The sequence below is a fragment of the Prionailurus bengalensis genome, chromosome A2 (genome assembly GCF_016509475.1).
Source record: "Prionailurus bengalensis isolate Pbe53 chromosome A2, Fcat_Pben_1.1_paternal_pri, whole genome shotgun sequence".
Taxonomy (NCBI): Eukaryota; Metazoa; Chordata; class Mammalia; order Carnivora; family Felidae; genus Prionailurus; species Prionailurus bengalensis.
In genome coordinates this window covers 17,381,369-17,405,292 of record NC_057348.1, presented here as the reverse complement: position 1 = coordinate 17,405,292, position 23,924 = coordinate 17,381,369, and the positions used below count along the sequence as shown (strand labels likewise).

At 48.7% G+C, this 23,924-nt stretch overlaps 1 protein-coding gene across 8 annotated transcripts in view; it reads right to left on the bottom strand.

Moving 5' to 3' along the window:
- The window catches only part of DHX30 (DExH-box helicase 30), a 30,015-nt gene extending 8,957 nt beyond the window's left edge, over positions 1-21,058 (bottom strand). Inside the window, exons 1-9 of one of the 8 annotated variants that reach the window (XM_043587293.1) lie at positions 20,805-21,058; positions 18,629-18,723; positions 17,856-17,962; positions 16,683-16,737; positions 11,721-11,816; positions 10,575-10,603; positions 8,104-8,163; positions 4,390-4,520; positions 3,644-3,754 (exon numbers count right to left, since the gene is read on the bottom strand). In XM_043587293.1, coding sequence (XP_043443228.1) covers positions 3,644-3,754; positions 4,390-4,520; positions 8,104-8,163; positions 10,575-10,603; positions 11,721-11,816; positions 16,683-16,737; positions 17,856-17,880 — 507 coding nt within the window. In that variant the 5' untranslated portion in view covers positions 17,881-17,962; positions 18,629-18,723; positions 20,805-21,058. Of the gene's footprint in view, positions 1-3,643; positions 3,755-4,389; positions 4,521-6,264; positions 6,488-8,103; positions 8,164-10,574; positions 10,604-11,720; positions 11,817-16,682; positions 16,738-17,855; positions 17,963-18,628; positions 18,724-20,804 lie in introns of those variants that run through there. The other 7 variants (XM_043587297.1, XM_043587295.1, XM_043587296.1 and 4 more) reach the window with 7 other exon arrangements.
- Positions 21,059-23,924: the final 2,866 nt, after the last annotated feature.

Below are 23,924 nucleotides of genomic sequence, written 5' to 3'. Positions count from 1 at the left end.
ACATGAAAAAGACAAAGTAAGCTCTTACACCTATTAAACAAAAAACTGAAGGGAGAAAAAACCCCCAGGGAATGGGGAAGCAGATGCATTCACAAAGTTATCCAAAAAGCTTCAGTGAATATAGCAGTTAGGGAAAATGGAGCCCACACCAGAAAACAGATCTATCCCTGACATAAGAATCCTACGCTAAGAATGTATTCTAGAAATAACCTGGGATGCTTATAAAGCCATTCATGCAAAATCCATTATTTTGAAATACAGCTTTATTCTTTTCTCGACAGAGTACCAAATAAAACATGATGACTCTCTAGCACATACGAAGCAACACGCTGGTTACCCTGAGCACCATTAGAAGAGATGAAACCTGGTCCCTGCCCCCAAGAAACAGAATCCACGAGGCAGAACAGAAATGCAGATGACCAGGGTCTAAGGAACCACAAAGTGAGAAGCTAGATGAACACAGTTAACAGAATTCCAATCAAAGTCTGGATAAGCTTCTTGCACGCTTGACAAGCACACACTCAGTCACCTCTGTGTTGCTGGCAACTGGCACCAAGCACAAGAGCAACGCTCGATGATCTGGTTTGGGGGGGAAGGAAAGAGCCAAGGGACGTGAGTATAGATACTGGGGAACGAAAAGGCTGGGTGCCACAGAGCACATAAAGGACTCCTATAACAACAAAAACACTCCGATTAAACAACAGGCAAAGAACTTCAACAGGCATTTCTCCTGTTGACAGGAGGTAGACAAACGGTCAACAGCACAAGCAAAGCATTCTCAAAAACTACAGCTCTCTGCAGCATGGCATAAAATGATACCTACAGGCACAAATCCTCAAAATGTGCTCCCTCCTGATCAAGGTACATTTGGGGGAAGAATTCCCCCAGAGAAGCAATCACTGTATTTTTGACTGTGGAACTTAGTTTTCCACAAACTCCTCGTCAGCGTGGTTTCACATTGCTCTAGGGCATTTGCAACATTTTTAACTTCATCCGGTCAAAAAGAGTGTATGAAAGCAGTCCCTTCCCTTCCCCCAGTAACGTCTCAGAAGGAGGCCCCACCTGGCCCAAGTGCAGCTCCCTATAATTTGTAGCTGTGCATTTCTCAAGGGGAAGACATACAAAGGATACGGTGAGAGAATATGCTTATGGCAGCTGTGAAGAGCCGACATACCGCTCTTCTGACAGGGACAACAACTGGAGATGGAAAAGCAAACACTGCCTTTTGCTGCATTCTGTCCTTTTTAGCTAACCTATACGATATTTTACATACTGGGAAAACAGTGTGCGGTTAACACAAATTTAGGAATTTACCTTAAAAAAAAAGAGAGACAGAGAGAAAAGGTGATTAACATCAGTACTCATTAGGGAAATGCAAACCAAAACCATGAGATACCACCTTGCACCCATTAGGGAAAACAACAGACAGTGCTGGTAAAGATGAGGAGAGACTGGAGTCCTCGTGCGCCGCTGGTGGGAATGTGACATGTTACGGCTACCGTGAAGACAGTATGGCACTTCCTCCACCTGGACTACCATACTACACAGCATGCCATACTACATGCTACACACATACCATATTACCATACCACCGTACGATCCAGCAACTGAAAGCCACGTCCCGAAGAGATTATTTGGACACTCATGTTCACAGAAGCATTATTCACAATAACCAAAAGGTGGAAACAACCAGAGAGGCCCTTTGATGGATAAATGAATACACAGAGTCTGGTATATCCCTCCGATGGAGTATTATGCAGCCTTAAACAGGAGGGGATTCTGACACAGGCTGCACGGACGGGCCTTGAGCTCACTATGCGAACTACGATAAGCCAGTCACAGAGACAAATACTGTACGATTCCACTGGTGTGAGGATATGAAGTCTCTGATGGAGTCACATTCACAGAAACAGGCAGTAGAATGGTGGCTGACAGGGGCTGGGGGGGCAGGGAACAGGCGTTTATTGTTTAATGAGTATGGAGTTTCAGTTTTACAAGGCGACAAAGTTCTGGAGATTGGCTGCATGAGGTTTAATACTACCGGAGTGTTCACTAAAAAACGGTCCAGACGGTACATTTTATATTTTGTGTAACTTACCACAGTTCAACAAACGTATATGCAAAAAAGAGGCTATGAGCTGAGCATAGATCGGGAACAGAGAAAGGGCTGGGAGGAGAGAAATGTGACCATGACTTGCTGCACATAGGCTGCCTTCAACATCCAAAGAAGGATTTCTCACCCTCAGCATTACTGACATCTGGGGCCAGGTAATTCTGTTGTGGGGCCATGCTGTGCATCCCCGGCTTCATGCCAGTAGCACTCCTCCGGTTGTGGCCACCAAAAATGTCTCCACACATTCCCAAATGTCCACGGCAGTCAAAATCACCCTCCCCGCAGGAGAGATTCCTGGAGGTAGAGCTGCTTGGAGAGATGGAGGTGTCTGAGAAATTCGGCAATGAGGCTGGCTGAACGTCTAAGAGATAAGCTTTCCCCCAGGAAGAAGGGACAGAGAAAGAAGAAATGTTCACAGAGGGTAGGAAAGGAAGAGGAGCCTGTAGTGACCCAGAGAGGAGGAGAGGGAGAAGTAATCCAGGGGCTGAGGAAGCTATGCCCGAAACATTCAAGCAAAGCGAGAACTGTGAAAGGCTGGCCTGGCAGAGCACTGTTCCAGTCCATCAACAATCGCGTGGTGACCACTGCTATTTGTCACGCACTATGGGGAAAAGGCAACCAGCAAACAGGACAAGGGCCACAACAATGCAGTGGAAAAAATGCAAGCCATGGGCACAGAAAGCTGTGTGCTTTCTGGAAACCATGGGAGCAGGGCCGACAGGAGGGATCAGGACACTGAAGTATGCGTGAAGCCCACTGAAAAGACTCAAGAGGAAGGATCCGAAAATTAAATGAAAGGACGGGAGAGGGGATGGAGAAGACACAGAAAGGGGATAGAGAAAAGAGAAGGGTGGTGTGGGGGGGCCAAGGCTGGGAAGAGGGCCTTTCCTCCTCAGATGCAGGAAGGAAGGAGGGATGGCAAAGGCCTAGGGATTCAGTGGGAGAGAATCTGAAGGAATATGCATCCTACAGCTTTGTCCTCACTGAAGCAGAAATGAAGACTGAGGAGCCTAAGGAAGAACAATGGTTGGCGCAGCCACAGAGGAAGCCAAGTAGGGATGGACACAAAGGCGGGCAGGCAACACTGAAAGTCTAGTTAAATACCAGGTAACCGAGAACCTAAAAGCGGCCCATGCCCGACCACCAGGAAGTGAGGGTAGCAACAACCATGCTTCCATTACAAGTAAGAGAGAATTGTGTGGGTGCAGCGAAAACACACACGAAATAACGCAAAGTATAGCTCTGGTGCTGTACAAAGGGAGTATTTTTCATAAAGAGTTCTCCTGTGTTTTCTGAAACCACAGGAGGTAGGTAACCACAGAGGCAAAAAAAACAAACCAAACCAGCAAATATTCCCTTGCTGGCTGCACAGCAAGGAAAGAACCACAAGGTGGGAAGGACGGGTGAGTGAGTGAACACTGTCAGCTTCCACCTACATGCACGTGGCACCAGAAAGACCATCAGAGCCAGGGGCAAGGAATTTCCCAGGGTGGATGGAGGTCTGCCTGGCTTTTGCTAGGGAAGGGTCACCTTGAACAGCTGGCAGGCCGCGGCCGCAGCCTGTCGTTCAGCGTCGATCTTCTTGCTGCCATAGCCTTCTACCTCCACGCTCTTGGGCCACTTTATGTGGAGGGTGACTTTCTGGGAAAGAGAAGAGAGAATGAGGATGGTCGCCTTTCCAGACTGCAAAGCTGCTGTAAATCACACGGAGTGCGAACGGCACAGCTGTGGGCCTGCGGGCAGCAGAGCCGAGTGCAGGCAGCACCCCACGCCCATGGCTAACCCCCGTGAGGCTCTAACCTTCCCATCCTCAAGCCGTTCATCCCACCTCAAGATGTTTGGCTTCTTCAAAGTGCCATGTTCTAGCCAGAGAGCAAGGTGGGACCCATCTTTATTGTTAAAAATCTTCATTCAGAATGGTTTGCCTGCATGCTTCTGTGGGTCCCAGGACCTACAAGACTCTAGGAACAGGAATTTTTTATCAACTCTAACCCTCTGCAGTCCCAGTTAGTCAACAGGGGACCAAAACCAGGGATCAGTACAGAGGCCTGACACACACAAGATGAGAACAGACTCCTCGCCTCACCTGCCCTGAGTTCCCCCTTCTCTAAACCAGGCTCTTTTTCAAACCTAGCTTTGAGATTCTCTGCTGACCATGTACAATTCGCAAAACCCACTCTATGGCCTCCTTGACAAAGAAACCTGAGGGAGAAGACGGCAGCCAGCCTCCTTCCTGAGAGTCAGACCAACACGTCTCCCAACCACCAGTGAGTTACCTTTTTCTTCGGTCCATTCGTGTGCACGTAGACCAATTTGTCTTTTGCATGTGAGATGCCGAGGGCTCTTCCAATTACACTGTTGAGAAGGTTTTTGGGCTGTGGGAACTCTTTTAATAGGTCCCTAGAAGCTAAGAAAATAAGAACAAAAGCATTATAGTTTTTTTTCTTTTAAAAAACCCACGGGGTACGTATCAGGACAACCCTGGGCTGGATACTGAGGATATTGGCTTGTGACCCCAAACCACCCGGGAGCATCTTGGAGAAGGAGAAACGGCTTCATGGTTTTCAGGGACAGTGCATGACCAGACCCACTTGCACAACCATTTCCAGAAGAAAGACCAGTGAGCCACACACCACAGAGGAGAACCAGCCAGCATCCTCTTCCCCACAAGCTCCTGATTTAACATATTAGCTACAGAAGCCTAGGTGGCAACACATCCCCCTCGTCTGATGTCTCAAAGAAGGTACCGAACAAAAAACGAAACAAAAATCCACCACACACACAAACTGGAGATAAGACAATGCGAGGCCCCTCCTAAAACAAACGACACACAAAGTCTGAACACCAGGCCCCAGCCCTCAACTGTACCTCGGCACCCTGCGAAAGGCCTCTGAGAGCCAGATTATGTGTAGGGATATTGATCAGAGGTCTCCACAACCAAGACCTCTGCATCAGCTATTCCTCCCCCAAGTTCACTGGAGTCAAGTGGAGGCAGGATGCAGCAGGCATCATGAGAAGTACCTCGCTTGTTTTTCACTTGTACTTTGGATCAATCCCAGAGCGCAAATGGGTGAGATGTCCAACTAGAAGCAGCTTGTGCCAGACACCAGGCTTAGCTGGGAGTGGCTAAAATCAGAAGTAAGGGCCCCAAAGCACCAAAGTGGCCCTTCGAGAGATGCAGGGTCAGAGACTGGCAGAGGTGACAGGAAGCCTTCTCGTTCTCCACCCACAGTCTCTGGTGTTATATTCAGCTTTAAACTAGCCCCCAAAAGAAACTTTGTTCATGTGCACCTGCATGCATCAGTCATAAATCACCTAGGGACAGTTTTCAGAGCAAGTGGCCACCCTGATCCTCATCAGACACTTAGGAATGGTGGTGATGTTGGGGAAGCCACTGTATTTTGACAAAGCTCCTCCAGGAGTTCTGACGTAATTCTATTCCTGAGCTGAGACTGTTTCCTTGCAGCAGATGACTGTGACAACTGGCCATGAGGGAGAATTCTGCCTGACCCTGCATCCCTCTAAAGAACTTATAAAGCAACTGAGATTCAAGCGTTCAGACCGCTATTTAAATAGGCTCAAAGGGGTTCCCACAGAGGGACCCAAAGTTAAGAGGCCCGCCAGACCCCCAGGCACAACAGACGCGCACTGGTGCCCCCTCCAGCTCTACAGGGCCGGAGGAGGCTGGCTCTCTCTATCCATCGCTGCTAGGCAGGGATGCTCTCACCAGTCTCATTCCTGGGCTATTCAGGAGACACAGCGATGGGAATCGTTCGGCCTCTACCTCAGGTCCTCAAGTACCAAGTGTATTTTGGGTTCTTTCTTACATTGGTGAGCGTGTGCTTACCCTCGATGTTCTAACCCTTGACCACCCATTCGGGCGAGAGACAGACGTTCTCCTGTTTTTCCCCGCGCCCTCGAGGTACCGCGCCTCTCACCTATTCTTGCCAGGTGCAGGCGCTCCAATCCCCGAGCCTCCGCGCCGGGGGTCCGTTTGGGCCTGTGCCACACTGAGCTTTACAACAGCAGCACTGCGGCCCGCCGGCGGCCGGCGGTCTCGGCCCCTAGCGGAGAGGGACCCCGGCCCGCGCCCCCAGCTCTGCAAGCCCCGGGAGCCAAGGGCGTCGCGGCCCTACCGCCCCCGCCCTCACCGTTCACCATGCTTCCGTCGTCTTCCCCGGGCCCGCTGGGGGCCACCCCTGCCTCGGCCTCGGCGGCCTCCTTCGTGTGATCGGGGCGGGCGCAGCCTGACGACAGGCCGCGTGAGCGTCCCTGTCGCCCGGCGGCGCGGGGACCCGGCGGTCGCAGGCGCGGAGCGACGCCGGCAGCCAGCGCCATGAACCTCCTGGCGGCCGCCATCGCGCTCCCGCCGGCCCCCGCGGGCGCGGAGCCCTGCAGGGATGGGGCGGGAGGGTGGGAGCAGCGACCCGAACGCCCCCTGGCGGCCGGGAGGACCGGCGGAGGCGTTCTCGGAGCCCGCGCTCCCCGCCCACTCAGCCGGAGCCTCCCGCGCCCCACCCCGGGCTCATCACCTCGTGGGCAGCCTGGGACCGCTGGCACCCGGGTGAACTCACTCTCCCGGCAAACGCAAACGCACAGGCTCGTTGTCTGAATCGGGGGCAGGGAGACGTAAGGGGGCTTTTTGGGAAAAGTTCAGGCCTTAGCTCAACGTCCATCCAAGGAGATGAACTCCCAAGTTCCTTCTAGGTCCCGCCCACTGCTCATAAATACCTCTCACGTGCCCTGACAAACTGGCTTGCACTCCAGACCTAAGAGTGAGGATAACTGCGAAACCAGGGCACCCCCATCTCATTTAATGGCTTACAAAGTAACCCTGATGGAGAATCCGCATCCAGGACAGGCAAGACCTCTTGAACATAAGACCAGTTTTAATCCCAGGGCTGGAGTCAAAGTGAAAAATACCAGACTTGGAAAACGTGGCCAAGAACTGAGATGGTCCAGCAGTGCGAGTCTGAGGCTGCTGTTTTTTTACTTGTTTGAAAGCCAAATGGAATTCTGTTTCCAAACTACAATGCCTGGGTTCTAGCCAGGCTCGTTCCCCTTCTGCCTCGTATGGCACTGAGGAACAGAGATTTGGCTCCGCTAGGAATGACACAGAATCTGCATACTGGGGCAGTGACAGTGACAGGGAGGGGCTTAGTTAGAGGTTGGCAGTGCAGCTGGGGATAAACTGCAAGGGCTGGGTTTGTTTGTTTGTTTGTTTGTTTGTTTTATAATTCTAGATCTGACTCTGATGACTCCTGGAGAGCTTGTGAAAACATTACTGGAAGCCACCCCCCCCCCCCACAAGGTTTCTTATTCATTAGGTCTGTAGTGTGGCCCAAGAATCTGCATTTTTAACAAGTTCCCAGATGATAATGAGACTACAGGCCTGAGACCACACTTGGAATTGCTGGCCTGTGTCAAGAACATGGGATTTAAGTCTTAATATTTGTGCTTAGTCCAACCTCTGCCACTTGCCAGCTGTGAACCTTGGGCAATTTCATCAGTTGGGAAAATGAGGACATAGTTGCTCTACTCATTTGGTATGGCTCTGGTCAGGATGAAATGGGAATGTCTAGCAGGCGGCTCTGCACAGCGCTCTAGAGAAGTCCCTCCACTGAGGTCTGAGACGAGAGAGGACAGATCCCTTAAAGACAGACCCAGGGCAGGGTGGGGCAGCTTCAACTCCAGTTCCTCCCTTCCCTCCTCAGAGAGCTTCTAGCAGGAAAGGGGCAAAGGGGAAGGTGGCCTTGGCAGCAGTGGGCTGACCTCACAAGGGGATACCACCATCTGTATCAAACACCCCTATCTAGATCATCCACATTGAGGTGGCAAGACCATTGGGGCAGAATACAGTTCTACAATTGCTTTGAATTTGGGCAAGTGGCACTCTAATTTGCCAAAAGCCAAGGCATCTACCCAGCTTCAGGATAGTTTTCAAGGACTGTTATCAGCCCAAATTCCCTCAAAAGAATCGAGAGGCTTACCAAGACTGGTCATGGCATTAGGGGCTGAGGCCCAATTTTGAAAACTGTGGTTTCTGAAAGCTGAAGGAAACAAAATTCTAGACAGAAAGACATTCCCTGACCCCACCCCCACCCCCTCCCCCCCCCACACACACACCTGAAAGCAGGCCCTGGGCCCATCATGGTGCTTCATTCAGCAGGCCCTCAGTATAGCACTCTGACAGCCACTTAGGCTGAGGTGAGAATGCTATGATTTCTTGGATCTGCTCCCAAAGGGGCCAAAGTGGAGGGAGAGACACACTGTTCAACCAGGGTGATAAGTGCATGGGTGGGCCAGGGGGGTATTACTATACTATTTGATCTATTTCAAAAAACATATTTCAAACAGATGTTTGAAATTTTATGTTTAAAAAAAGCATCACGTGATACCAACCAACTAGTTGGTCCTCAGGGACCTTGTCCCCCTTTTCTATTTCACTTACTGCATCTGGGCTCTAATAGCTGGTATCACCTAGAGCAAATATTTCACTTCCACAAACCTCACTGCCTTTTGTAAAATGAGGGTAACCCTTATACTAGCTCTTGAAAACCTTCTGGTTTTGTGATCTTCTCCCCTTTGGTCTAAAGCAGAGGCTGCAAAACTACAGTCTGCAGATCAAATCCACCCACTGCCTATTTTTATAAATAAAGTTTTATTGGAACATAGCCATGCTCATTTGTTTATGTATTATCTATCACTGCTTTTGCATTATAACAGCCGAGTTGAGGAGCTGCAAGAGAAACCATATGACCCACAAAGCCTCGAATATGTGTTTTCCAACCCTTAAAGAAAGTGTGCCGACTCCTGCCTTAGAGAATCTTGAAGAAAGTTAGAAAGGCTCAGGTATGCCCTCTTGCTTTCCACCAAAATTAAAGACTTCTCCTCCACTCTCCATTCTTTGGGGAGTGACTCCTTTGCCTGTGAAAAGGAAGAAACTTTTGAAAAAAGACGTTTCACTGGCTCAGGGATCTCGCTGTTCATTTCTGAATCAAGCATGACATCTGGTACTAAATATGCTAAACAACATCTGGCAGTGTGGAATTAAAGTGTAAAGGATCTGCTGAATACACAGGAGGATGTTTTAGGACCCTAAACTTCAGAAGCCCCAGGAAAAAGCAATTACGAGGAAGCCCAAGGGGCACCTCGGTGGCTCAGTCAGTTAAGCGTCTGACCTCAGCTCAGGTCGTGATCTCACTGTCTGTGGGTTCGAGCCCCGCGCTGGGCTCTGTGCTGACAGCACAGAGCCTGGAGCCTGCTTCAGATTCTGTGTCTCCCTCTCTCTCTGCCCCTCCCCAGCTCATGCTCTGTCTCTCTCTCTCAAAAATAAACATTAAAAAAAAAAAAAAAAAAAAAAAAGACGAAGCCCAAGATAGTCCAGACTTTGGGCAGACTGGAGAACTTCTGGAGAGAAAGTGAGAAGGAGCGTCTCAGCCAACATTTCGTCAATGGACACAACCACAGATTTTGTGGATGATCAAAATGGCAAGAAATGGTCCCCTTGGCTGGCAACAAGAAAGGCAAAGGTAGATACAGGAGCCAGGTGGCCACCCTGACCACACTACTCATCCTCACAGCTTTTCTGTCCATATATGTAAAGCCACAGCAGGGTCCCTCAAGGTAAATCTATCGCACCAAGAAGAGGGGACACATTTGAATGAGGGAATGAACAGGAAGGACTAGTCCTGTGGCCCCAGGATCCTGCCAGAAGGGGTGTTATCCCTTGTTACTTTCCAGTGCTCTATGTCTCACAGCCGGGTAGGTGGGAAAGACTGGCAGAAGAGGCTCTTAAGTTCTTCCCCCTTTACGAAAGAGGCCTTGGTAAGAGGTTGGCAGTAGAGTGGGGGTAGACCGCGAAAGGAGGTGATAGCTTTTTCCAATTCCAAATTTGACCCTGATGGGGACCAAACCTATTCAAGTGGCCACCATTTCTGAGTGCTGTTTTCCTATCTGAACACCAGAGAGACGATTTCTGCCACACACTTCCTTCTTAAAGGCAGAGGCACCAGTGAGGCCTCCAGGGAATCAGAAAGCATGGCAGAAAGGTCCAACAGTCAGGGGTGGACTAAGAGGTCTGTTGCCTCTGGGATGAAGAAATGGAGGCAAGAAACTTTTTTAGGGAGAGAGGGAAAGAAACAGAGAGAGAGAGAGAGAGAGAGAGAGAGAGAGAGAGAGAGAGAAGGGAGGCAAAGATACATACACCCACAGATGCCTTCTGGAGGCGCAGCTGTGAGGAGACAATCGGGCTCAGGGGGTCTGTGCTCCTCCAGGGAAGACAGTGCAGGGACTGTCCCCCACCAGGAGCAGCTGCCTCCCTTTCCCCACCCCCACCAAGCACAGCAGCCTTCTCTGCATGTGCTCAAGGAGGCACTGCCTAGTCATGCGGCCTGGTTCATCCCACCTAACCATCTTTAAGCTTAGCCACAGCACATCTGACACTCTCAAAGCCACTCACCTGCCATGTTGGAAATGTTAACGTTCAGCCTTTTCGAGTTACAGGGCATTTTAAGAAAGAAAAAAAAAAGGGCAATCAACTCTTGTTTTGGTAATGGTAGGGGGGTGGCATTTCTCTAATATCTAAGTCAAATGGCCATGGGGGCTGGAAATATTTATTTCTATGCTGGAAATATTTATTTCAGGGCCACTGCAGCAGGAGGGCATCACATGTGGAAACTGCATGGGAATAGGGCAGCAGCATGTGCTGTGCAAACTGAGGTGCCCTGTGTTCCCCGACCCTTCCTGAGCTCCTGACCTTCAAAGCACTTTACAGACAGAACCTAAAGTGGAATGCTGTCTCCACATGAGGCAAAGACTCTGTGATCTAAATTAGCGTTCTTCCACTAGGCAGCTGGGGTAGGGGTGTGAACAGGCAGCCAATGGGGCAGAGAGGGGCAGCTGTCAGGACAAGCAAGAAGCCACCAAGAGCACTGGTCTTAGCAGACCTGGAAAAGAGCTAAGTCTGAGGGAAGAGAGGAGACGCTCACAGGCAGAGATGCTTCCCTGGATCCTATTCCTGGCCCATCCCTGGGTTCCAGTGGAACCTGAGGTGAGTTATCACCTGTCTGGGTGCTCTGACATTCTCCCCAATCAAAGGGAGAGCCTACCCTGCCACACAGACTAAAAAAACATTTTAATGTCAGTAAAGTGCTTTGAGGAATGGGGGGTGATAGAAGGGGATCTTCCAGGCATCCCCAAAGCCTCCAAGATGGAGGACACTGGGCCTGGCTAGGGCTTTCTGTTCTGGCTCTGCTACAAGCACCCTGCCCTTTCTAAACCACCTTAGCCAGGGACTGCCTAGAAGATCCAAGCCCTGCAGATTCTCCACACGAGTGGTGAACACCCAGACTGAGCCTAGGCTTTATGCCTGGTCACACAAGGAGGCCTAATGAGACCATAGGGTCTAAGCCACGTGGCCAAGGATCATGAAATAACCCAGACCTCTCCAAATGATCTCTCCCCTGAGGGTTCCAACAGCTCCACTAGCCCCACTTCTCACTTGGTCTCCAGAGGACCATGACCCTGGTACCTGGGCTCCCACTACCACCCACCTCCCCACAGACCCTGGACCAAGTTGATGCTGGAGGCAAGGCTCCTCCCTTACCTCGAGAGATGGTCCCTCCAGGGGCAGGGTTGACACACATGGGTGGAAGGCGGGGTGGGGGAAGTTTGCACTGACGCTGCCTGTGCTGGGCCCGATCTGGGGAAAGAGAGAGGGCATCAGGGTGACATGTTCTCACCCCTCCCAGTTACAGACCCCTGAACAGACTCACTCCAGAGCATCTGTGAGGAGCTCTGGGCAGCAGGGCTGCTGGACGGTTTGTTGAGCCAGTCACAGGTTCTGAGAAACAGTGCCACCAATTCCACACAGAAAGAAGGCAGTTGTTTTATATGGATGTGATATAGTATAGCTTTGTAGAGATCCCTTCCTGACTCTCAAAAGAGCCCTCAACTCTCCCTGTTTGCAAAGCCACCTTATGTGACTTCAATACCCATCCCACATCGTCCTCTATAGTCTTGAATTATGAGGATGAGACAGGAAAACAATTAAAAACTGAAAAATCATGGCACCGTGTAAATCCCCGTATCTGTCATCCACTTACGGTAGCTCTCCCTGTATCTGCTGTGGGTTCCCAGATGACCACGTTAGCTACCAGATCTCAAATTATTCTTTCCCTCTAAGAAATGGGCAAGAGAAGGACCAACTGACTGCTGGGGTCCTCCCTGAAAGCCAAGACCAGACCCACACTTACCAGTCTTCTCCCTCTTTCTAAAAGTTAATGACTTGCCACTCCAAACACTTTCATTCATTTGCAGATTAAATACTACTTGTAGGTCAGTGGCCTACAAAGCACATTTTTAAGTTCCAAAACTTTGATATACATGAACATCACTGTCCCGTGGGAAGGTGGGCATGTATGGGTAAGTAAGGCTCCATGTGTTTAACATCACCTACATGGTGACAACGCCAGAGAATCACTGGGTCTGGGGGAAAGGGTGCATGAGTTCTCTGCTTTCTTTGCCCCACTAATTTCAGTACACTAAATGGAGCAGGAGAGGAGCAGAGAGAGACAGCCACACATACTACATGCTTAAGCAGCAGTCTGTTCTGCTACCGTGATACCCATTTCCATAATGCAAATTGGCTTGTACACAGTTGGTACATAGGGGAATGATAACAGTAAAACAGGAGAACACTTGGTTCGAATGTTGAGTTTCCTAAGGCAAGGGGATTGAAATAGCAGAGGTAGAATTATAATTTAGAGCAGGAAAACAAAAGACCCTTCCAACTGTATTTTTTAAAAATTAAAATGGAGTGCCTATAGGGAATCGAGGTGATGGACAGATGGGTGTTCACTATACAATGACTTCAACATTTCAGTAGTTTTGAAAATTTCCATAATAAAATGTTGGAGGGAAAAGCAAGTACCTGCACTGAGGTCCTCCTCCCCCACACTGCCAGCTGCACACACTCCTTAGTGGCAGCCCCACGGGCTCACAGCTCCACTGCCACCTGCACGGCCTCAGCATCTGCCAGCTCTTCCCGTTAGAACGCACTTTGCACATTTTTAGCATCACGTTGAGGTGCCTGCCTCGGCAGTCCAAAGCATCTTCCCAGGTGCCAGGGACTGCTGCTTTCACACTCTGGCCATAAACTTGCAGCTGTATTATTGCCTCAACTCTGTCTTTCCCACAAGCCCTCTTATAGTATCAGAGGTGCGAGATTTTGCAGAAAACACACACCCAGGGTTACAGCAGAAATGCCTGTAGGGTATTCTGGAACAAAGTATCTAGGATCAAGGTTTATCTTGAAACTAAGGTGGAAAATGACCAGCTCAACCTCTCCAGTCCTGTTTGAGCAGGATTCTCATTCATATCCAGGGAGGCTGGATTGAAAACAAACAAACAAAAAGAATAAATGATTTGATGATTATTTGTTTCATTAAGCATTTTCAGTAATGGGGGGGTGTTATAATCCTACAACATCACTGGGCCCTCTTCTGACCGTGGAGCTGGAGGAAAATTGCACATTCTTGCTGTTGATCTAGTGTTTTTCAAAGGTTTGTGCCGCCTGTAAAAGACTCAGCTTGTTCTTTGAGGCCTGATTCTGATGGCATTACTGCTGACAGACAAGAAACTTGTGTTGGGATGTTGGCAAAGACAGTAACAGGCCACTTACCAGGCACACACGCACACTAGTTGGGAGGCATTGGCAGCTCTGTTGAATTACATAAGAGAAAAGACGGTAACCACAGACCCAGGGGGCCACTGTCCACAGTGCTGCAGGGAACTGCTATGGCTACTGCCTTCGGATCCATCAAATGACCTATCCCACTGAGACTGTAAGCTCCCGAGTACAAGAAAACATCATTGACACATAGCTGTCTCCGCTCTAGCGTCTCATACATAGGTGATCAATCGTGCAGCCACACAGCACACTGCATGCTGAGGCCAGGCTGTCACTCTCCTGCAAAACACCGGCTACAGGGACACCTGGGTGGTTCCCTCAGTTAAGTATCCGACTTCAGCTCAGGTCATGATCTCATGGTTTGTGAGCTCGAGCCCCGTGTCAGACTCTGTGCTGACAGCTCAGAGCCTCGAGCCTGCTTCGGATTCTGTATCTCCTTCTTTCTCTGCCCCTCCCCCACTCACACTGTCTCTCTGTCTCTCTCTCAAAAATAAACATAGAAAAAATTAAATAAAAATTAAACAAACAAAAAACACCAGCTACAGAGCTGCACCTCAAATAGATCAATCTATTCACATGTATCAAGGGCCTGCCAACTCAAGACTGAGGGCTAGGGTCAGATCACACCCAAGTGCTTTTCTTATATTATCCCTAATCTTCATTATACCTCTGAAGATGGAGGCTGAGAAACAGGATCAGGGAGTTTCCACCTTGCTAGTGTGAGTGGGGACCAGATTCGAACCCCAGCCAGTCTGACTCAAGCTTTCCACTATGTGACGTTTCCCTTCAAGATTCGTGACACCTTATGGAGCTAATAATCTCATCATGAGGAGCAAAGAAACATAAAAACTCCGTGAGAGATAAAGAACAGTCCTACACAACAAGAAAAATGCCACAAGGCCACACATGACCAGTTGTCAAGGTTATGGTGCAAACCACAAGTGATACCAGCCTTCAGAAGACAGGAAAGAGCAGTCAGCCCTATAGTCAGAAAAGAAAAGGTACGTTTGCCTGAAGTTTACAAGGCAGTAAACTTTCTGATTAATGGTTTACCCTGAGACCTTCAAGCATAAAATGGTTGTTGTTAAGAATATAACACTTACCTGTGTGGAAAGTAAGGTCCTAAATCAGACTATGTCTGATTATTACATCCTGAAGCTACTTAGTACCATGGCTTGTGAACTTAGCAGGTGTCAGGCCCTGTTCTAAGCTCTTTACACGTATTAACTCATCTGATCCTTAAAACAACCGACGAGGCAGGTACTATGATCCAACCCACTTACATCGTGAGGAAACGGAGGCATAGAGGCTCAAACACCTGCCTCCAGCCTTGGCCACCAAGGGTGTAGAAGTGTGACATGAACCAGGCATCTGGCTCCAGAACTTTTGCTCAGTGAGGCTGTTGTCTCCCATGAAACTGAATGCTAACCGTGTCACCCCTGATGAAAAGCCTCTTGAACAAATCAATCCCCAGCCTAGAAAGAAAAATCACAAATGCTATACAGGAATTTTGCCCCCAAACTCTCTCACTCTCACCATCTCCCTATCATGGGGGAGTTAAGTAATGCAGAAAAAAGGAGGATTATGATTTCATGGGGCTCCTACCTCTTTACAAAATCAGTGCTGTCCATTCAGGCACTCCCACCATAAGAGAACTTATTTGCATCCAACTTTCACAAGTGGGTGGAAAACGAAGCCCACTGATTAACCAGTAAACACAAGGCAATTGAGTGTACTTAATTTTCAGCTCAAAATGTGCTGTGCACACTAATCTCAAACCCAATGTTTCCCTTTTCAGATAGTTAACCAGCAAAACCAAGATGACAGAGATGAATTTTTTCATGCAATACGAAAATAGACAAGGTGGCTAAAAACAAACAGGGAGGCAAGAAGAGGCTGCTCTGAGCTCCGGTATATCCAGCCCTCCTTCTGACCCCATTCAACAGGCAGCACTAGGGCAAGGTTTTCCAGGCCTGTAGGAACATAAGTGGGAGAGGAGACACAATGGGGAGGACCTTTTTAATCAGCAGTTATGTAAGGCCTGTATGGTGTTCATTGATTTGTAAAATATGCTAGACAGGTGCCTGGTGGTCAGCTTCAATAGAGGCGAAGGACTTTTACTCACTGTTCCCTTAAAGAAGAAAAGTCATGCTCCTAAGATATGCAAAGCTCCCTGGGGTACGGCCCTTGAAGACTTCACCAGCTACAGCACTTCCTGTTAGCAGGAATGAATGCTACCCTTCGGCCCAGCCATGGCTCAGTCCTGACACTGCTTATGCAACCCTTTTACCCAATCTGCTGGAGAGCACTGATTCCAAAACTTGCCAGCTTCTACAACCACTAATATAAAAATGACTCAATCCGCTTCCACCAGCATTTATTGACACCTACCCTGTGCACAATGCTGTGCCAGGTACAACGGACGATGAAGGAGCCCAACAGGCCCTGGCTACAGGGAGCTTCTAATCTACGGATGCAAAGATTAATTCAGAATAGACTAAGCACAAGAAAGTACAGATCTGGTGCTGAGGAAATCAGACAGAGGAGAGGTTGCATTTGGTTGACAGAACCAAGAATGGTTCACAGAGGAAATGGTGTAAAACGCTGGCTTAGAAAAAGAGACGGGATTTCAAAAAGCAGTGAGTGTGTCTGAGAGGATATTCGGGGGGAGGGGCGGCAAATGAACACAGGTACTCTGACAAGGACTCAGACACAGGTTATAAGCCCCGTGCAAGAGGAAGGCAGAGAAAGGACTTTGGAAAGTCATACAAAAAAGGGGTCTAAGGACTACACACTGGTGAGGCATCTTCATAGCCCTCACAGCTGCCCGTCACAGGGAGGAAGAGCATGAGGTCACCAGCACAGCTACATTCTTACCTTTTCTGAATGAGTCCAGGCTGAACATTTCTGGCCAGGAGGGAAAGCTGGAATCCTAAGAAGGAGGGCAGAGAGGCAATGGTTACTATTCTTGGTCCAGGATCCCACAGAGAAGACTTCAATAACACAGAGAGCACTTTCCAGAAGGTGAGAAAAATGAAGCTCTTCACTGATGAATCCCAACTGCTGCTCCCACTCTTAAGGATGGAAGGATCATCTCCACTCTAGAGTAATTACATGTCTTTGTTTCTTACTCGTTAACAGCTTTCTTCGTTTCTCTGTCCTAAACTCCCTGAACCCTGCTAAACAGAACGAGAGGTATTTTATCCTGAGAGACATATTTCCACTTCATCACAGTACTTGCAGCTTTCCTGGGACTTCTGGGAAGAAAGGAAATTCTACATGGACCCCTTTCCTCATGTGGTATCAGCAAATGGGACTAACGAGTGCCTTATAGACAAACTGGTTTACTGGGCTTTCACACAACTAGGTCAAGCCCCTAGGGGTGGGACCGGACAGCAATATCAAGAGTAACTACCGTGACTCAAGATACAAAGCTTTTCTTCACGGTAGTGTCTATGAGATAACAAATACTAAGTTGAAGTTCAACTCTTGAGCAAAACTCTTGGTGCATTTTGATCATTTAACTGAAGGGTACACCTAGAGACTTAAATCATACACGCATACAAATAAATAACACCTCCAGTTTATTGATTTTGTTTAAAAAATACTCAAACTCACTTATAGATGTTCTTAATAATGTAGTACTCCTGGACTGGTGCATAACCTTATGTGGCCTTAGTTTAAAAATATCTACACAAGGCTCCTGGGTGGCTCAGTCAGTTAAGTATCTGACTTCAGCTCAGGTCATGATCTCACGGTTCATGGGTTCAAGCCCCACAATGAACTCTGTGCTGACAGCTCAGAGCATGGAGCCTGCTTTGGATTCTGTATCTCCCACTCTCTCTGCCCTCTCCCACTTGTGCTCTGTGTCTGTCTCTCTCTCAAAAATGAATAAACATTTTAAAAAATTAAAAAAAAAATCTACACACTGTTTTAGCAAATCAGGATAATGTCCAATATTGCAAGGAGTCTAATGGGGCCTACACTTCTGCTCCTGACTGCCTTCCCATCTCATTCTCAAATCGTGGGGGATAGGGGTGGAGGGCTGACCTGGGGCCGAATCTTTCAGGTCCATAGCAGGTCTGCCCTGATGGCCTCCTCTCCCCCAGGGATGCCGGAAATTTCAGCCGATAGGATATGGTAGCTCAGAGAGGAAACTTCAATACAGTATCAACAAGGACACAATTCATTTTAAGAATTACATTCTATAGACTCCTTCTACCCAGGTTAAAAGAAAAAGGGTGTAATTTGAGATTGTAATCTTAAAGAAAACCTGAGTACTATAAAAATCCAAAACATGTAAATGATTATTATTTGAGACAATACTTTCTTGCGAAGAAAGAGTAAATCAATTTGCTTGTAAAGAGACTCTTAGTTTTGCTTTTAAAAAGTCCCTGACCCTCTCCAAGGCTCACATAACACTATCTTTACCTGTATTGGCCTAAAAAATACATATGATATTCAAGATAGGATGTTTCAGAGATATTTTACTGAGCTCTAGAACATTTCATAGAGATTAAAAAAAAAAAAAAAGCTGTGTTCCTTGAAATATAATTATATTGGAAACTTTTATGATGCAGAGTTTCTGTTAAATAATTCAGAGATAAGTAAAATAATGTTATGTCAAGATTTCTTGCATAATGAAACACTGCTTAATTCCAGGTAGAGTCACTGTGGGATGATTCAAGGACAGAAAGATTCCATAACGACTAACTAATGTCTTCCAAGATAGTCACAAGTGGATTTAATGCATGCCTTTGCTTTACAGTGTGGCTGAGCATGAGATACACCACTGCTATGTGTGCATGGCTAAATCAACTTACCTTACAAGAGCAGTGACAGTCTCAGATTTTGTAGGCTTTTGAACTGGAGCTGAATTCTCTCCTTGCTATTCCTCATCACGAGGCTGGGCCTCCTCCTAGAAAATAGAAGCCTGGGTCACTAGAGTGATGGGACCCACAGGGAAAATAAAGTTGCTGCAGACCAATGAAATTCATTACTAACTCTAACAACAAGGACACATTTTGTTAATAGCGTGAAACACACACTGGACACACTGGTCTCACTTCAGGACCTGCCATGACCCACTCACGACCCATCAGATCGTGAGCTACCCTACACCAGCACCTGCAAAGATACCAAGAAAGAGATGTCATGGTAAAGAGGGGTTTGTAGTCCTGAAAATATTTTCTCTGAGCCCAGAGCAAAACCTGCTTCAGTTTTTTTTTTAATTTTTTAATGTTTATTTATTCTTTGAAAGAGAGAGCGAGAGCATGAACAGAGGGGCAGAGAGAGAGAGACACAGAATCTGAAGAGGCTCCAGGCTCCGAGCTGTCAGCACAGAGCCCGACACAGGGCTTGAACTCACGAACCGCAAGATCATGACCTGAGCTGAAGTCGGACGTTTAACTGATTGAGCCACCCAGGCACCCCAACCTGCTTCAGTTTTGAGTTCTAATCCTATATTGACTCTAACACAACCCTATCTAAGGTAGATCAAGCTCTTCCAGATGAAGAAAATAACAACTAGACATTGAATATCATTTTTATAGTTCACAAAGTACTTCCATAGATTTTATAGCAGTTAATCTATGCAACTACCCAGGGAGGCAGAAATGATCTTTCCCAGAGAAGGCAATAGAGGCAGATTTTCCCAGAGAAAGTCACACAACTTGCCCAAGATCCCATAGCTGCCTCAGGACAAAATGGAAACCTGCAGTTGGGTACTGGACTCCAAAGCTTCACACGCTTAATACTGCAATATTTTTATTATTTCCATGATATTATGCTGTTGCCTTGATGTCCCATGGTTCATTCTTGGAAATAATATTTTACAGTGACACAAAGGTTGAAAGGGGAAAGAAGGGTCCAACTGATAAACTTTGGACCATGGCTACATAAGCTAAAACGCTTGGGAGAATAAACATCTTTTGGAGGCAAAGGGACAACCTAACACAGATAAAAAATACAGCGAAGGATGTGTTTCCCGCATCTTAAACAGTTATACAAATAAAGAGCACTCCCATAAACTCCATCAAGAAAAGAGGCCTCCCTCCTGGAAACTCCAAAACTCCAAGATTTAATTGTAAGATGTAGTCAAGACCCACAATGACAGTGGCTTTATTGCCTTCAAAGAAACACCAAGGGAAACCATCAATGTCTCCTTTCCCTGTGGCCAGTAAGTTGCAACCAAAAACAGTTTGAGAGTCTGCACCTGGCCATCTGCAGTCCACCTGCCACAGTGTACGGCAAGCCCCTGTGGACTGGGGTTGCAAAGTGGGACAATCTCTGCCTTGCAACATCACAATTACGGTGACCAATGTTGCTACCAGAGGACTAGCTAGACAGCATGCTGACGCCATACTCGGGGCTTGGGGGTTCTGAGGACCCCTGGGACTCCAGTTCAGTGCAAACAAAGGACCCAACATGCATTAGGTCTTCCCCTGCGAAATGGGGCAAGTCACCACCAGCAAACAAAGAACACCTCACCCCTTGGCCTCCCCCAGTGACAAGGTGGGTGCAAAAAGGGGTAAACGAGGGGGACCAGAATGCACCAGGCCTCCCTTTGGACGAACGGTCCAGGCGGCACGGGGTGCAGACAAAGGTCCCGGGGCACTCTGGGGGCTTCCTCCAGGCCCTGCCTCGGGGAACGGAGCATCCCCTGAGGCGGAGGCGTCGTTGCGCCAATGAAGCGGCCTCTCCCGCGGTCCCCGCGGAGCCCCTGGCTACCAGGCCCGCCCCGGCGGACCGGCCTGGCCCCCGCCCCCGCCCAGGCTCCATGGCAACGGCAGGCCGAGGCCTGGCTGCCCACGGCTCGGCTGGGCCGGCTTCGCGGGCAGGCCTAGGATGCCCGGCCTGCTCCTCGGGCCCGCCCGCTTCTCCGCCCCACTCTCCGCCAAGCCGGCGATCGGACCCGGGCCCCTCCTCGCGCCGACCACCCCCGGCCACGGCAAGCTCCTCAAGGGGACACGAAAGGGGAGAATAAAAAGCCCAATTCACCTGTTGTTACAGATGTGAAACAAGCCTCGGTGCACCGCGCATGAGCCGCGGGCCCCCCCAACCACGGCCGGACTACAACTCCCACCAGCGGCGGCGCGGCCCCTTCCGGGTCCCGTGGCGGAAGTCCCGCCGGTAGCCCCGGCGCTCCCCGCTCCGCCTCCCGCGGCAACCCCGCTTCTGAGCGGGTCTCCAGAGGGTCCCCCAGCAGGGGCTCGCAGAGGCCTCCCAGGGCTCACGCCGCCGGACGGCCAACCCGCGGCGAGACCCCGGCGCCGGGCCCAATGGGGGGCGGCCGCGGCGGGCGCAGGCGGGACTTCCGGCAGAGCCGCCGAAGGGGTGGGCGCGCGGGTAGCGGTGGGGCCGCTGAGGGAGCGGGCTTGGGCGACCCGGGTCTCGCACGGCGCCCCTCTCGCCGCGCCTCAGCCCCTCGCAGTGTGAGAGCTGGAGGGCTCTCGCGTCCTCTGCGCGCCCGCCCCACGGCCCCCGGCCGGCAAGGGCTGAGCCAGGAACGAAATCCAGCTCGGGCTCCGGACCTCCACTCGCCTTCCCTGCCACAGCCCGTTGCCACGCCTCTTCTCCTCTCCATCTCCCCTCCGATCTTCTGTTTCTTTAGGGAGGTGAGAATTTCTGCCTCACGACATTGTTAGGAGGAGACCAACGCGATGGCACGTTGTAAACTGTGCGACGCTGGGAAAAGGACAAGGTAGCCCTTGCTGGTCCGAGTGCCGTCGGGTCTGGAGGTCTTGCCCCGGCCCCTGGCCTCGCCTAAGTGAGCAAGGGCATTGTCCCAGACACATGCTGCGGTCCTCTAGATGAGGCTCCGTGGGAGTTCAGTGGACTTCCAACTAAATAAACGAGAGAGCTCAGTTGGGGTAGCTCTGAGGCTGGGTCAAGACTTTATAGCTGGAAAGACCTAGAAAATGCTTTTAAGACGTGGCCTTTTGGAATAAATGAAGAATTAGTGACATATCCCGTCATTTTTACCCGAGCAGTTAAATGTAACAAGTATTATTTTCTTTCTCTCTACATTGGATAGAAGGGCGGGGGTGGTGGGTGTGGAGCATCGTGCATTCATGCAAATACTTGACACCTTTTCTGAGCAGGGCATGGTGCTGTGCTATGCTCTATGGGAAATGATCCTTGTGCACATATTTGAGTCAAGTGTATAACAGTTGTTGTAAGCAGGTTTGAAGACGACCTGTCCTCAAGGGGCTTAGGGCCTGATAAACAAGATGAAAACATTGTATGAGGCAGAGAGAAAGTGATAAATGCTGGAGAGGAGGTATGAAGGGTTGAGAGGGAGGAATAGTTACTCAATGCCAAAATCAAGGAGAAGGAACCACAGAAGCAAACACAGCCAGTGGAACAAAAGGCAAATTCTAAGAATATAAGGTAATGCAGTATGACCAGAGGGTTGGATATGTGTACAGGTTTTAGAGGCGATGGAACAAAAAAGTATAGCTATGAATGCTGTGCTGAGGGATGTTGACCTTATTTGTATGCAATTATTCTTGCATGCAAATTTGTATGCATTAGTTTTATAATTCTAAGTAGGAAAGTAAAATAACTGTCCGATTTTAAGAAGGTTATTCTGGAAGTGTGAGGGTAAGATTGGCAGGAAAAATAGGAGTTAGGGTACTAATGAGGAGAGGGGTACTGAGGGATTCAGCTATGCTCAGCAGCCAAAAGGGCAAGAAAGGAATGACAGGGTGATGGCAGAGCACCTTGCTTGTCCCTGGCCACAGGTGTGTGGAGAGGTGACTGAGATCTGTGCCCAGGGGCTGGAAACATTGCACACTGTTAACATAATTAAGGGACAAGGAAGTTGTAGAAGAGGCATACAGATTATGTTTAAAATGCAGTTGTGGGGGCGCCTGGGTGGCGCAGTCGGTTAAGCGGCCGACTTCAGCCAGGTCACGATCTCGAGGTCGGTGAGTTCGAGCCCCGCGTCGGGCTCTGGGCTGATGGCTCGGAGCCTGGAGCCTGTTTCCGATTCTGTGTCTCCCTCTCTCTCTGCCCCTCCCCCGTTCATGCTCTGTCTCTCTCTGTCCCAAAAATAAATAAAAAACGTTGAAAAAAAAAATTAAAAAAAAAAATAAAATGCAGTTGTGAGGGCACCTGGGTGGCTCGGTCAGTTAAGTGTCTGACTCTTCGTTTTGGTTCAGGTCATGATCTCACAATTTGTGAGTCGGAGCCCATGTCAGGCTTTGTGCTGTCAGTAGGAAGCCTACTTGGGATTCTCTCTCTCCCTCTCCCTCTGCCCCTCCCCTGCTCGCTCGCTCGCTCTCAAAATAAATAAACATTAAAAAAAAAAAAAAAAAAAAGAAATGCCATTGTGAATGTTAAGTCTGAAGATGTGGTCCCTACTGTAAAAGACGTTCTGACAGAATGAGAAAAGCATGTAAGCGAGTCTTGAAACCTAGAGGAAGCACTGCGAAAGAGACACAAGTGAAGCATTCTAAATAGTTTTACTTCCTGCAGATTTTCTGTTTTTAGTTTTCTTTCTAAAGGTCCTTTCCTTTTTCTTGAGCCTTTAACTATTCTTAATGAATGGTTGTATCTGGTGGAAGTTGATAAAGTGATGCACTTTATAATAGGATGAGTGCCAGTTAGTGTCTTTTTTGCTTTCTCCCACATCTTTCATCTCTTGTTTGCTGCTCATTTCCTTATCACTACCTTATTTTCCTGGGTCCGGTCCGTAGACCTCATTCTTTGCTAACATCTCTGTCTAGAAACTTCACTTCAGACTGTTGAATGCCTTTGAATTTCTATGGCAGTTTATTTTTCTCCATGGGGCAGCACTCCAAGGTATTTCTTTGCTCCATCTTCCCCAACTAGAACACCAGCTTCTTTGTGTTATATTTGAGTCCCCAATGCCATGTTTGGATAATTACCTCCCATCAGATTATTGTCCTGTGGATTCATGCCACTCAGGTTACTTTTCTTCAGTTTCTTAAAGTTGAAGTGTTGGTAGAACCAATTTTATTTTATATATTGAAATGGAATTTGTGGCTCAAGGCCATTGAGCCACAGGAAATAGGGTAGAAGAACATAATTTTTGTCATGGGATCTACAGCCATGAGGAGTGAGATCTAGGACCTCTGTTACGCCTCCAAGCTA